At 38.9% G+C, this 13,242-nt stretch overlaps 1 protein-coding gene across 5 annotated transcripts in view; it reads left to right on the top strand.

The window, feature by feature from the left end:
- The window catches only part of ELAVL2 (ELAV like RNA binding protein 2), a 133,356-nt gene that overhangs the window by 116,585 nt on the left and 3,529 nt on the right, over positions 1-13,242 (top strand). For 4 of the 5 annotated variants that reach the window (XM_012769798.3, XM_020289336.2, XM_076008777.1 and 1 more), the window contains 3 exons: positions 535-688; positions 4,201-4,426; positions 12,696-12,734. In XM_012769798.3, coding sequence (XP_012625252.1) covers positions 535-688; positions 4,201-4,426; positions 12,696-12,734 — 419 coding nt within the window. The remainder of the gene's footprint in view (positions 1-534; positions 689-4,200; positions 4,427-12,695; positions 12,735-13,242) is intronic. The other variant, XM_076008778.1, reaches the window with a different exon arrangement.

Raw genomic sequence — 13,242 nt, 5'->3', positions numbered from 1 at the left:
ATTTAAATTGCTGGGAATTTATGGAAGATAGATTGTTATTTTGGCATAAATCAAAAGGGCATATTTACTGATGAAGGGTAAATTTTTTTTAGAATCATAGCACCACTACTAGCATTTTCAGCATGGTTCCAGGTAGAAGAGGCTAGAAAACAAAAATGTGTCCAGTGAATTTAGGATTCTTAAGGTTGGAATGATTGGTCCTAAATCCCTATTCTAGGGTGTTGGCCCCCTTGAGGACAACCTATTACCGTGAGTAGTAGTACCGTGCTGTATGCACCAATGCTTTGTTTTGAGAACTTAACAAAACTGTCTAGGGGTAAATACTATCTCCTCTTCACCCCGAGGAATGACACTTCCATTTGTCTATAATTAAAGCAGAAATGAGCAAAGCACTTGGCACCTAGCTTGCGTTAACTCCAGAGTTTGTTATACGTTCCCCTTGGACAGAAACTCCTTTTCAAAGGAGGCAGTCTGAATTTCTAAAGAGAGGTGACTGAGTGTGCATATACATCTAATTTTATTTCCCCTTTTCAGGTTTCCTATGCTCGCCCAAGTTCAGCTTCTATCAGAGATGCAAATTTATATGTCAGTGGACTTCCAAAAACAATGACCCAGAAGGAGTTGGAACAGCTTTTTTCACAATATGGACGCATTATTACTTCTCGTATTCTTGTTGACCAGGTCACTGGTAAGTAGGCAGCTACTCTGGACAGTCTTTTGCTCTTTCTGACTGGCAGATTGTGAAATATTCTGTCTTCTCATACAGCAGTCTTGCCTGTAGAACACATCAAAGGTATATGTGGGCCAGAAAATGCAATTTTCTGCTGGAATTGTTCATAAATATGCATGGACAAAAATAGATTGTGGAGTGTAGTGAGCGCACTTGAGTCATTTCCACCCTGAAGGTGCAGGTTTGAAGCCTGTTTCATGGCTTTGTAATAAATTTATAGATGCTATAATCTTCATTTCCAAGCCACTGTGTGAAAAAAGCTCCCATCCCACTTATAAAGTCCTAATAAACAATCTTATTTTTGTAAAAAAGCAACGTCTAATGCAGCAATATACACCTAGTCCTGCAAGGGAGGATTACACTGTATCCACACTAGTAATTGCTGTTAAGGCTGTTTTCCAGGTCTGTGCAGTGCTGTATAGGCATATGTAATTAAGAGTATGAAATTTTGAATGTTAAGAACCTATTTTGTGCCTAATGTAACTTTTAGCCAAACTGCAATGAGAAGACTAAGATGTTTATTAAAACTTTTCTATGTTAGGGAGCTGTTCTGCCAAATCTTTTAAAGAAAAGCTAGCAATATAGATTTGATTACAGTTTTTGGAAATAAAGTACAGATTTATTTTTCTATTATAAAAGCAATACTCATTCTTTCAGAAACATTTTAAAAATGGAGAAAAAAAGGAAAGGGGTTGGGGGTGGTAGATTTCCTGTAGTGCCTATACTCAAGCAGCCACATTAAGATTTGTGAGTTAAAAAAAAAAATAGGTAGCTTTTCTTTATTACTTGTTTCTTTCTACCGTCTCCTCCTGCCCCCTCTCCCACAATGATAATACCCTGGAGACATACTGCAATGTCTAAGTTTTTTTGTTTTTGTTTTTGTTATTAAATAAAGCAGTGCGTTAACTGCAGAATAAACTGAGACCAAATTTTTAACTCTTCAAGTGAAGATCAATTTAGTTGATCTGAATTTGATCAGAGCAGCCCATGCTATTCCCTCTCCTCCTTCTGTTAATTGGTTTCATAGGAAGCACCACCCTTACAGTTCTGGGTAGAGAGAGATCTACCACTTCATACAAGCCTGGGAGAATAGCCTGAAGATTTTGCTGTCATGAGAAAATTTAGTCAAGTTGAGAACATGTAAAACGCAGTCTTCTGAACTGCATTAGTTATTTCATGGCACTCATACATTCTATCACACTGTGTTGTATCACACAGACTGCTAATAGGATTAAAGAGAAATTCAGGCCTACCAATCCAGATAAATTTGTTCAAAGCAACAAAAATGGCCTTTTGTTTATATCATTCGTGCTTTTAAATTCATTCATTCTCAATGAGGTCTTGGTGAATTGAGAGTAGACTTCTCCTGTGATGCAGAAAGCCTATCTCAGCTCTTAACTGACAGTCCATCCTGAGTACGTGGGATCCCGGGTGGTCCTGGCTCACCACTTTGTGGTTTAGTCAGCAGTTCTCAGATATAGTCCCGTACTTGCAGCATTAGTGTCCTTCTGGAACCATGCTGAAAATGCAAATTCTTGGGCCCCATCCAAAACCTATTGAATAAAACTCTGAGGATGGGTGTTTTACCCACCAGTTATTCTGATACGTGCTCAAGTTTGAGGACTATTGGGTTAGGTGACTCAACCTGTGTAGAGGCCATTTTATTGCTAATCTAGTGCTTTTCTAATGGGACAGCTAAGTTCTAGAAGTTATTAATTCTCAATAAAAGCTAGTTGGGGCCGGGCGCGGTGGCTCACGCCTGTAATCCTAGCACTCTGGGAGGCCGAGGCGGGCGGATTGCTCAAGGTCAGGAGTTCAAAACCAGCCTGAGCGAGACCCCGTCTCTACCATAAAAATAGAAAGAAATTAATTGGCCAACTAATATATATAATATAAAAATCAGCCGGGCATGGTGGCTTGTGCCTGTAGTCCCAGCTACTCGGGAGGCTGAGGCAGGAGGATCGCTTGAGCCCAGGAGTTTGAGGTTGCTGTGAGCTAGGCTGATGCCACGGCACTCACTCTAGCCTAGGCAAGAAAGCGAGACTCTGTCTCAAAAAAAAAAAAAAAAAAAAAAAAAAAAAAAGCTAGTTGGATACATGAAAGGATGTATGATTTCACCATTTAATCTTTCATATGTAAGGCTTTCAGAGTGAACTTACATGAAATGAAAAATGAAACCCTGCAATTTTCTTCTTCAGCCATCAGATGGTAATAATGTGCAATAGATATGGTTTAAATAGACAAGGTAAAGTGATAAGGGCTGTTTGAGATAAGCATATATGGAAAAATGCCTGTCTACCTTAGAAAATTCTAAGCCATTGGCCTTACACAGTATTAATTGTAAAGCAAGTAAACCTGCATTTCTTTTTAAAGTTTCTATAAATCACAATGGTCTAGCTTATTTTCTTGGCATACCTTTCTCAATAGCCCTTCATTTTTTCCTTCATTGACATACTCTGAGCCATCTATACTATTCTAGCTCTAGTCCCAAACTGGTACTGCCAGTACAAAATTACTTGCCCAAAAGCATTTCCCTGCAACTGCTTATCTCATGATGACCAGCTGTGGCCACCCTGACTAGCCTGTGCACCCTAATTTAAAGGGAAAGAGTTGGGTTTCCCTCTGCCACTTCTCTTAAGCTGGAAAGGTTCTTGGCCATCCCTTTGCTTTTCCATTCTTGTCTTTCAAAGTGGGGAGAATATGGGACAAGGGAGTGACCTTCTGTAGTCAGGAGTAATGCTGCTGAGGCCAGAAAGCTTTGATGCTTTACTTCTTGTTTATTTTTAAAATCTAGGTCCTCTTTCACTTCTTTTTCTCCATATAGTATTTCTCCAAGAAAGGACAGCTGGTTAGAAGCATGGGGGAGCTTCAGAGAACTGGAAGAGCCTCTGTAGACATTTTTTATTAAAGGACCTGTATCCTATATATTATTATTAAACCAAATATATTATTTAAAATTTCAGCTGACATATATCTTTCTACTGTTGTGTATGTATTTTTAGCATAGCTTTTTAGCATTTTTAGCAAATGCTTGCTTCTGTTCTCGTCTCAAGGAAGGGAACTATGGTGCCTCTCATTTCTGAGCTGCTTGTCCAATAGCACAATTTGAAAAATGGAGCTCAGGCATGCTGTTGACATTATTAAAGAGAGTGGATGGGAGGGGGGGAGAGAGAGAAAACATGGACTTCCGTGTGCTTTGTTGTCTTGGCTTGTTGGAAGGCACGTGATAATAGGTACTCAGCTTGTATAACTGACTTCATGCATTAAAAAAAATGCAAAATTGAGATTTGTAGATTGACTTGCTAGTAAAGTTAAGGTAAAACTTTCCTCTTGGTGTGATTTTTATGACAAATGTTATATGTGAGTGAAAAACATGTTCTTGAGAAGGAAAAATTAATTTATCCTTTCTTCTCTCCCTCCCCTCTCCTTCCACTCCCTCTTTCCCAAATCTTTACTCAAATCTACCGTAGGCATATCAAGGGGTGTAGGGTTTATTCGATTTGACAAGCGGATTGAGGCAGAAGAAGCTATCAAAGGCCTAAATGGCCAGAAACCTCCTGGTGCCACAGAGCCAATCACTGTAAAGTTTGCTAATAATCCAAGCCAAAAAACCAATCAGGCCATCCTTTCCCAGCTGTACCAGTCTCCAAACAGAAGGTATCCAGGACCGCTAGCTCAGCAGGCACAGCGTTTTAGGTAAGTCTGGTCTAGTTCTTGTGCCCAGCTTCTAAACTGAGAGAGAATGCTCAGGTTTACTGTCCAGTGCTTTTTATTGACAGGAGCTCTGGTTTACGTTTATCATTATTGTTGGTTTTTTTTCTTTTTTTTATGGGCACAGAGAGAGCCTTCATGGGGAATAGTGTCTTTTGCTAATACTGAAGGTGGGGAAAAAAGGGCAATAACATGCAGCAGTGGTTCTGAACTGGGGGTGATTTTGCCCCCCAGGCAACATTTGGCAATGTCTGGAGGTGTTTATGTCGGCGTAACTTGGATGGGTGTGCTACTGGCATCTAGTGAGTAGAGGCCAGGGATGCTGCTAAACCTCCTGCAGCATATAGCGTAGCCCCAAAAAACAGCAAATTATCTGGCCCGAAACATTACTAATGCCAAGGTTGAGAAATTTTAATCGATCGATTTCTGGGTCGTCTTAACTGTTTCCAGGGCTTCAGATTTTCCCTTTTTTAGTTTTTTTCTTGGTAAGATTTTATTCTCAAGTTTCAATTTTTAGGTCAGGCTCTTTCAGCTACTTTGTTTTATAATATGTGTACCATTAAGGATATATAATCTATGTGACTATGTTAACTTTCTGAAAATCAGTCTCTCTCCTCCCTTTTTTGTTTCTTGTAGTTTAGAGGTTGGCAGACCTTCTCTGTAAAGGACCAGATAGTAATATTTTAGGTTTCGTGGGCCATGGTCTCTGCTGCAGCTATTTCTTTTTCCTTTTTTTTTTCTTTAAAAAAAAACAAACAACAACTCTTGAACTATTCTTAGCTTCTGGGCCATACAGCAACAGGTGACAGGCAGTCTGGATTTGGCCTGTGGGTGGTAATTTGTTGACCTTTGTATTGTCCATAGAATGACCATGGCTTTAGCCTAAAGAAGATAACTCCTTTTTTGGCAGGTATAAATATTCTAAGTTTTAAAGTATTATTTTACTTCTAGGGTAACAACCAAAGCTGGAGTCATTAAAAAAAAAAAAAAAGTCCCTAATCTGCATATGAGAAGAACAGTAACTTTTAAGAAGTTAAACAGAGCACAAAGAGTTTCTGGTTTCATAAGCAAGTCACTCAGTTTTTATTTTCCAGGACGTTTTTAAAATATCCTTTTTGGCCATATGGTATACTGCAGCCGGAATGCCATCTAACCCCACACACTAATTTTTTTTTTTCCAAGTATATATCAATTTTATTTCTTTTCTTCCTGGGACAGAATAGTTAATTACCTAAAATATAGTCACAGATATAACATATTAAGATCAAGGAGTTACACATGTTTCCTAGCTTAAATCTTGCATTTTTTTTTTCCATTGAGGTATTTAGAGTGCTGAAGAAAATGGAGATAAAATCAGTCAAAACATCTCTTCTTTTAAAAAATGCTCAGTTGTATTACGTGAGGCATGAGAAGGAAATTTGCCATAAATATGATGTTAACTTCTTACTTATGTTGGCCTTTGCTGGGGGAGAAGAGGTGGTCCTGTCAGAATACTGCATTTGAACTGGGTTACTGGGTCCCAGTGGATTGAGCCTTGTGATTCACTTCACTGTGTTCTGTAACTTTGTGAGAAAAAGAGCCTTGGTAGAAAAGAAACCTTTGCCACCTTTAACTTTGGTGGATGATAGTAGTGATCAGACTAAAGGGAAAGATGCCAACCAGAGATGGGGCTGCTTGATGCTTGCCCTTGTGGAGAAAAGTCTCACAATCCCCCTCCTCCCCCCTTGTTTTAGCTCTGCCTGTGGGTTTCCTCTATGGCATATTTCTTAAGTGATTTTTTTTTTTTTTTTTTTTTTTTTTTTTGCAAATTTAGGACAAACAAGCCTGAAGGAATTTTACAGGTATTTCATAGGCAGCCTGTCATAATGAACATTAGAGCTCTTTGGGGCCTAGAAAAGAATTTTGAGCTTAGATAGAGGAAAGTTCTTTAAAATTTATTATTTAATTTTAATACTCTGAAGGTATAAAATGTTATTAGAGAACTGTATTAGTTTCAGTTGTTGTTTTTTTCCCTCCAGTTTAGGTTGTGATTTTGTTTTATGGTAGTTAAATAAAACAGATTCTCAGAATCAAGATTGGATTCTGAGGAAGATTGAGCAAAAGGAATGAAAAGGCAGGATTCAGGAGAGTGCTTATTGAAATTGCAAGGCATGTGGGTGACGCAAGTGTTGGGCTATTGATGACTGCACTGTCCACTGTCAGGTCTGCCTAGCCACCCTGCCTGCTGCTCTGTGCTTTTTATTTCTGGTTGGGTAAAGTTTTATGGGATGCTTTGGTGGTCAATTTTAATGTCTTTTAAAATATCTTCTATCCATTCTGTGTTTTTATCTTTTAGTACCATATGTTATCATTAACTTGGAAATTCTTTCTCTTCTTGACTCCTATAGATAGAAATTTTGGAAGAAGAGAATGAGAGTTGTCAGTTGTAAGAGAAACCTTGTTTTAGAAAAACGGGGAGATGATTCTTCTCCCTTCAGATTCCTGACTGTTGTCTCCATTTCCCATTCCTCCCATAATCTCTGTCCAGATAATAAAATAAATGCGACCTAATCGGTGTGGACAGTGAAGGTGTTTCATCTAGATTGAGTGTTGGAAAAAGTTATTACTAGAATTCAGGTTTAACCTGATGTATGTTTGGTCCTTTTTCTTTAATACCATATGTATAATTTGGTTGTCATTACCTTGACTTTTATTTATTTTTTATTTTTTGAGACAGAGTCTCACTCTGTTGTATGGGCTAGAGTGCCGTGCCATCAGCCTAGCTCACAGCAACCTCAAACTCCTGGGCTCATGGGATTCTTCTGCCTCAGCCTCCCGAGTAGCTGGGACTACAGGCATGTGCCACCATGCCTGGCTAATTTTTTCCATATATTTTTAGTTGGCCAATTAATTTCTTTCTATTTTTAGTAGAGACAGGGTCTTGCTCTTGCCCAAGCTGGTCTCAAACTCCTGACCTCAAGCAGTCCTCCTGCCTCGGTCTCCTAGAGTGCTAGGATTACAGGCGTGAGCCACTGTGCCTGGCCACCTGGGTTTTTTTTTTACCCCCCTCGTTCTGTTGAATAAAGGCTGAACTACCTTCTTTGAACTCATAGAGACTCTTGAATTAAGAATTTGCTTGTTTTGTGGGTGTTTTGCACTTTTCTATAGTTCAGGTCTAAATCCTTACAGCACATATTTTGTCCCTAATATTTGTGTTTTAATGCCCTTGCCTTAAGTTTGTCACCTTACAGCAAAAGAGGATACTCTTAAAAATCATGAAGTATATCGTATCTTTTAAGGTCAAAAAAATTTAAAATCCATATAAGAAGTGTTAATTTTAAATGGGGGCTTGTGAGGTTTATGGCTCAGTCAACCCACATCAACAATTAGATAATTATTTTAACACGAGCACTGCTGATCTAATATGCTTATTTAATTGCAATTTTCAAAATAAGACCTGCCTTATTTATTTGGATGGATAGTATAATTCAAGCCCCTTAAGTGTATTCTTGGGATATGATATCTAAATTAAACTTTAAGCCAAATTTTTTCGTGTTCTTTTTTTTGTGGAGTAGCTTTAATTTTATTGAATGTGATCTAGTTTAATGGCCTGTGTGCCTGCTTCTATGAGCCTTTATGCATTTTTAAAGGAGCCTTTTAAATCAGCACTTGAGTTACATTTAAGGCATGTGCTAGTTGCATTATTACAGTTTCCTTTTGCAAGAAACTGGTATTGTTCCTCTTTAATAATTTCCTTCTTTCTTAGAGGACAGATGATACCACCTAATTGGATAAGGTATAAGTTGATCCTACTGTGGATAATTTCAAAGCAGGTCTTGGTACTTTTGAGAGGTTTTGATAACCATTATTTGTGGGGTTCAGAGTTTTATTTTCTTTCTCATTAATAACCTCTTTATATTTTTATTTCTGAGTTTAACTGATTTCACATTTCGTCTTTACTTGCATGTAGCACCTCCCATAGTCTATCAGCTAAATTTTTTAAAGATATGGCAGGTGCCTTTTTAAAAATTTTTCTATTATAAACACCTAGCTTTGAAATGGGGATGATCTACCTGATACATGGTTGTGTTCAGAATATTACCTAGTTATCATTTGAGTTATATTTCTGTTAACCAAAAATGTTTGCACACATATACCCCTACAATATTTTTTCCATATATGACATATGTACATGGGCTTGGCTATTCATTAACTTATAAACTTTAATCAAATATAGAAAATAAATATAGGCTAAAGATACAATAAACAGTATATCAAATGTCTTGCTAATCATACTGGCTGGGTTCATTTTTCATTTACTTATCATCTTAATAAATATGCCTTTTAAAGCAAGTTCTGTAAAATAATGATTAATTTTGAATTTCCCATCTGACTTCATGAGAGACGTGTTGAATCATCTTGTGTCTAACTACTCATAATGTAATTTGTACTGGGTGGGAGTAGGAAAAATAGTTGACACTCTTCTTATTTATTTGGGTTTCTCTTACTGATGTCATCCTCAATTCCGATTTTTTAATTTGTAGGGATCTTTTTAAAGCTGCCTTTTCTTTAGGTGAAGGTTATTTTAATGAAAGCTAGGTTATCCAGTCTAATCCTCCAAATCCACTGAATGTGTTGTTTGTAAAGTGGATTATGCTCAGGCTAAAGAATGGGTGAGAGTGCCACTGGCCACCTCTGTCCTTGGAAGGACTGTTCAGTCTTCTACCAGGGAAGCATGTGGCAATTGGGACTGAGTGAGGATCCCGGGAGCAGTGTATTTATTAAAAAATAAGTAAAGAATACTTTATTTTTAAATACTAAAAAATATATATGTAATGGACACTTTAATATTTACTGTGTTTCCCTGAAAATAAGACCTACCCATAAAATAAGCCCTAGCAGGATTTCTAAGCATTTGCACAATATAAGCCCTACTCTGAAAATAAGACCTAGTGATGGGCGTGGCTACGCAGCGTATGTGTACAACCCACGCATTTTGTCGAGGAGCCGTAAAGAAGATGAGCAGCCCTTCTCATCTGCCCCACCATGACAGCTACTATCCCAGAGGTGATCGGAAGGTGCAGGCGGCCTCACCAACAAGGTCGGCACCCCCTGTCAGGTCCCGGCCATCCTGTGCATGCTGCAAGCTGAGGCTTTAGGGGGAAAATGACATATCCCCTGAAAATAAGCCCTAGGGTGTGTCTTCTTGAGGAAAAATAAATAAATATAAGACCCTGTCTTATTTTTGGGGAAACACTGTACTTCCCACAGTGTGGTACATCATCCTGCGCACCTTCCTCCCCCCAGTTATTCTGGAGGCTACTAACTTGGTCTCCATTTAAAAATCTTCCATTTTTAAATGACTCTATACCAAAGATGTCATTGAGCTATGGACAGACCCACCAAAGACATAATTCTAGGGAGCAATAGGGTCCTCATGTGCAAGGAACTGCATCATTTTCTCTTGTAACTGTCTAGTTTACAGTTTGCCAACTGCTACTAGATGGAGTATGTGGTGCCCATGTGAAGCACCCATTGCCTTCTCTGAGCTCCCATGGGAAATGTGTATGTGTGGCCCGGAGAGAGCAAGGAAAATTTCTGGGCCCAGCTGCATACCAGGAAGGGGTTTCATCAGTGCCTGGTCCCTGGTTCTTAGGTTCCGTGCTCTTCATTACTTTTTTTGATGATAGGGGAGGAGAAAGGAATAGGGGAGATAACTTGGCTTACATTCCAAAGGTCCAAATTTTTCCTAAATGAAAAACAAGTGAAGAAATCAGTGAAGATCATGATATCATATGGGATTTCACAGATAGGGCAAATGTGAAGCCCATTGGGAGAGTTCTCAGAGATCCTGGTACAAAAGTCCTAGCCCTCCTGCCTGGAGCGGGAGGTGGAGGGCAAGGAATGAGAGCTTTCTCCCTCAGTGCATGTACAGTCATGCATCGTGTAACAATGCTTTGGTCAATGACAGACCACATAGACAAAGGTGGTCCAGTAAGATTGTAACGGAGCTGAAAAATTCCTATTGCCTAGGGATATAATAGCCATTGTAACATTGTAGTGCAATACATTACTTTTTTCTGTTTAGGTATGTTTAGATACACAAATGCTTAACCATTGTGTTACAGTTGCCTATAGTATAGTAACATGCTCTATAGGTTTGTAACCTAGCAACACTAGGCTATCCCATATAGCCTAGGTGTATAGTAGGCTACATCACCTAGGTTTGTGTAAGTATACGCTATGATGTTCCCACGATGACAAATTGCCTAATGATTTGTTTCCCAGGATATATCGCCCATTGTTAAATGATGTGTGATTGTAATTTGCTTTTGGGGCAGGTCTTGAAAACACTGAAAACTTGTTAAGAAAACTCTGTCTCTGGATGTTCAGTTGCTGTCCCGAGTGAGTGGTAGCAAAGTGTGACAGTCCCTACCTGGATGAAATTAGTGAGCTTAGATGGTGTAACTATTTTGGGTGAATTAATAAGGTGTTTCTTTGTTCTGAGCCTTTTAGCACTTTGGATGGAGACCTCAATAGTCTGTTCTGTTCTACAGGTATCATATGCCAAATGCATTTTGTATTGATCATTCCAGCAATTTGATGAATTTTTTTTTATCAGATTACTTGGTGATACCAATTTGTGTTCATCTTTATTGCTAGTATTTTTGACCCTTATTCTTGAATGTAAGGGCAAGGCATCTTTGACTATACTGATCACCTCTACTAAAAGCACAGCCTTCCCACATATGTGCTCTTTTCACACATGTGCTTTCTCCCTTGCATGTGCAAACATGCTTGCCCAGCCGATCCTCCTGGTAGTTTTCATTCTAGATTAAGTAGTTGGTGATTATCTCAGTGACCTCATTGCCTTTGTTCGGTCATCACATATTCATTGTAAACCTGCAATGACCCGGGCCTGTGCTCTGTGGTACAGTGAGAAGGTAGTGGGGCAAGACAGGCACACAAGGATGAAGATCCTTTGTCATTGTGATTTGCTCTATCCCTTTACGTTCAGCTCAGTTCATTCTCTTAATTTTCACAAAACACAAAATTCCCAGTGGAGATTTGGGGCAGGGATGTGAGAAGACTACATTTTTTCCCCAATTCTGAAAGACCAGATGAGATTTGTTTTTAGCTTTTATAAAACTAAAAGGAGTTATTTTTATATGTGTGCTCTAGCCTGACTTGATGGCATAGGTTGGACACTAAGGTTGAGGCACTTCTCAAACTTTAACCATTCGCGAGTGTTAAAAGAAAGAGAAAAAATTGTGCACCCCTCACCATCACCCCAAGGTTATCTTTGGAGTTTTGAGCCTTGTGGCAGTTGAGCCTGGATGTGGCTATATATTAAGTTATGCCTGCCTCCTCGCAACAATGCAATTAATTGGTAAGCACTGTGGAAACTTGGGACATCAGAATGGTCTTTTTATAGCTGATAGATAAAGCAAGAAGAATCATATACTATAAAACTAATTTAATTTCTGACATAGGAAAAAGGTGGAAAGTTTTAAAGAGTCCCTGCCCACCCTGATTACTTTCTCTTAAAAATTTTAAGAGAAACTCAAGTTGTTTCCTGCCTGGCTGCTTAAATCCCAGTGGGTTGCCGCACAGTTTAAACAGCACCAGACTCAGGATCTGAGCCCCTGGCTTTGTTGCTCACTAGAGCAGTGGCTCGGTCTTTTTCCTCTTCTGGACCTCAGTTGAGCACATTTGAAAAATGGGAGGGTTAGCCGAGGTTGTCAGTAAGGTTTTCCTACCTGTAATTACACATTTTTGATTCTTCAAAGTTGGGAGATTAAAGGGAAATTTATAGAATTTTGTAAATGGCAGAGTTTGAATATCAGTGCTACCATTTATTAGACAAGCCAGTTAGTATTTGTGTTCCTTAGTATACTCGGGAACCAATAGAGTTGTGAAAATTGAAAGTCATGTAAATACACGTAGGTACACATGGCACAGTTAGAACTTCCCAAAAGTTAACTCTTCCAGAGCTTCCACATTTCCTCTCTGAATGGTTTCCCCAGATGGACCACTGTGGCCACTTGCCCTGCACTGACCTTGGTAAAGAGGAACTGTCTCCATTGGAAAAGCTAGAATCCTGTGGCAGTGGGTACCCATTCTCTCAGGGATGTAAAAAGTCTCAGTGTTTTAAGACTTCACATATTATTAATGTACGAATATCCCCTTGGAAGATGGCAGTAATGAGCCCAGTTTTCTTTAACATCAAGGGGAAAAATTAAAAACTGAAGTTTGCTAAATGTGTGTTTTGCAGGTTGGACAATCTGCTCAATATGGCTTATGGAGTAAAGAGGTAATGATAGAGGTTCATGATACTCATAATCCCTTCCCACAATTGATTAGTTTCTTTGATTTGGGAGTGATATTCACACCCCTCATTAAGTTTTTGTTGGGTTTTATTTTGCATGTACAACCTAATGAAAAGCTGCTCTTTGAAGCACAATTGACTCAAGGAATATCTTTATCCCACTGGATGCCACCTGGTCTTTAAAAAACCCATTATTTGTTTCATATTGCGTTGCGACGTTATAGCATGTTTACATATGTGTTGGTTTCCCCCTCCGCCCCCCCCTGCCAATCCTGCTTAATTCATGGAGTCAGTTCTAAATATATTTCTTTGCTATTGTGGATTAATACAGCAAGTAATGGCCATTTCATAACTTAATACCTCAGTAGTCTAGCATGTCACTGCAAAGCCACACGCGGATGGTTGAAACATCAAATAGCTGTACGTATCTGTTGGGGGAGGGAAATTACTAACATTGTTGGGGATGGAAAAGGGACAAGAAAGTCCATTGCTA

Source organism: Microcebus murinus, chromosome 12 (genome assembly GCF_040939455.1).
Source record: "Microcebus murinus isolate Inina chromosome 12, M.murinus_Inina_mat1.0, whole genome shotgun sequence".
Lineage (NCBI taxonomy): Eukaryota > Metazoa > Chordata > Mammalia > Primates > Cheirogaleidae > Microcebus > Microcebus murinus.
This window is presented reverse-complemented; position numbering and strand designations above follow the sequence as displayed.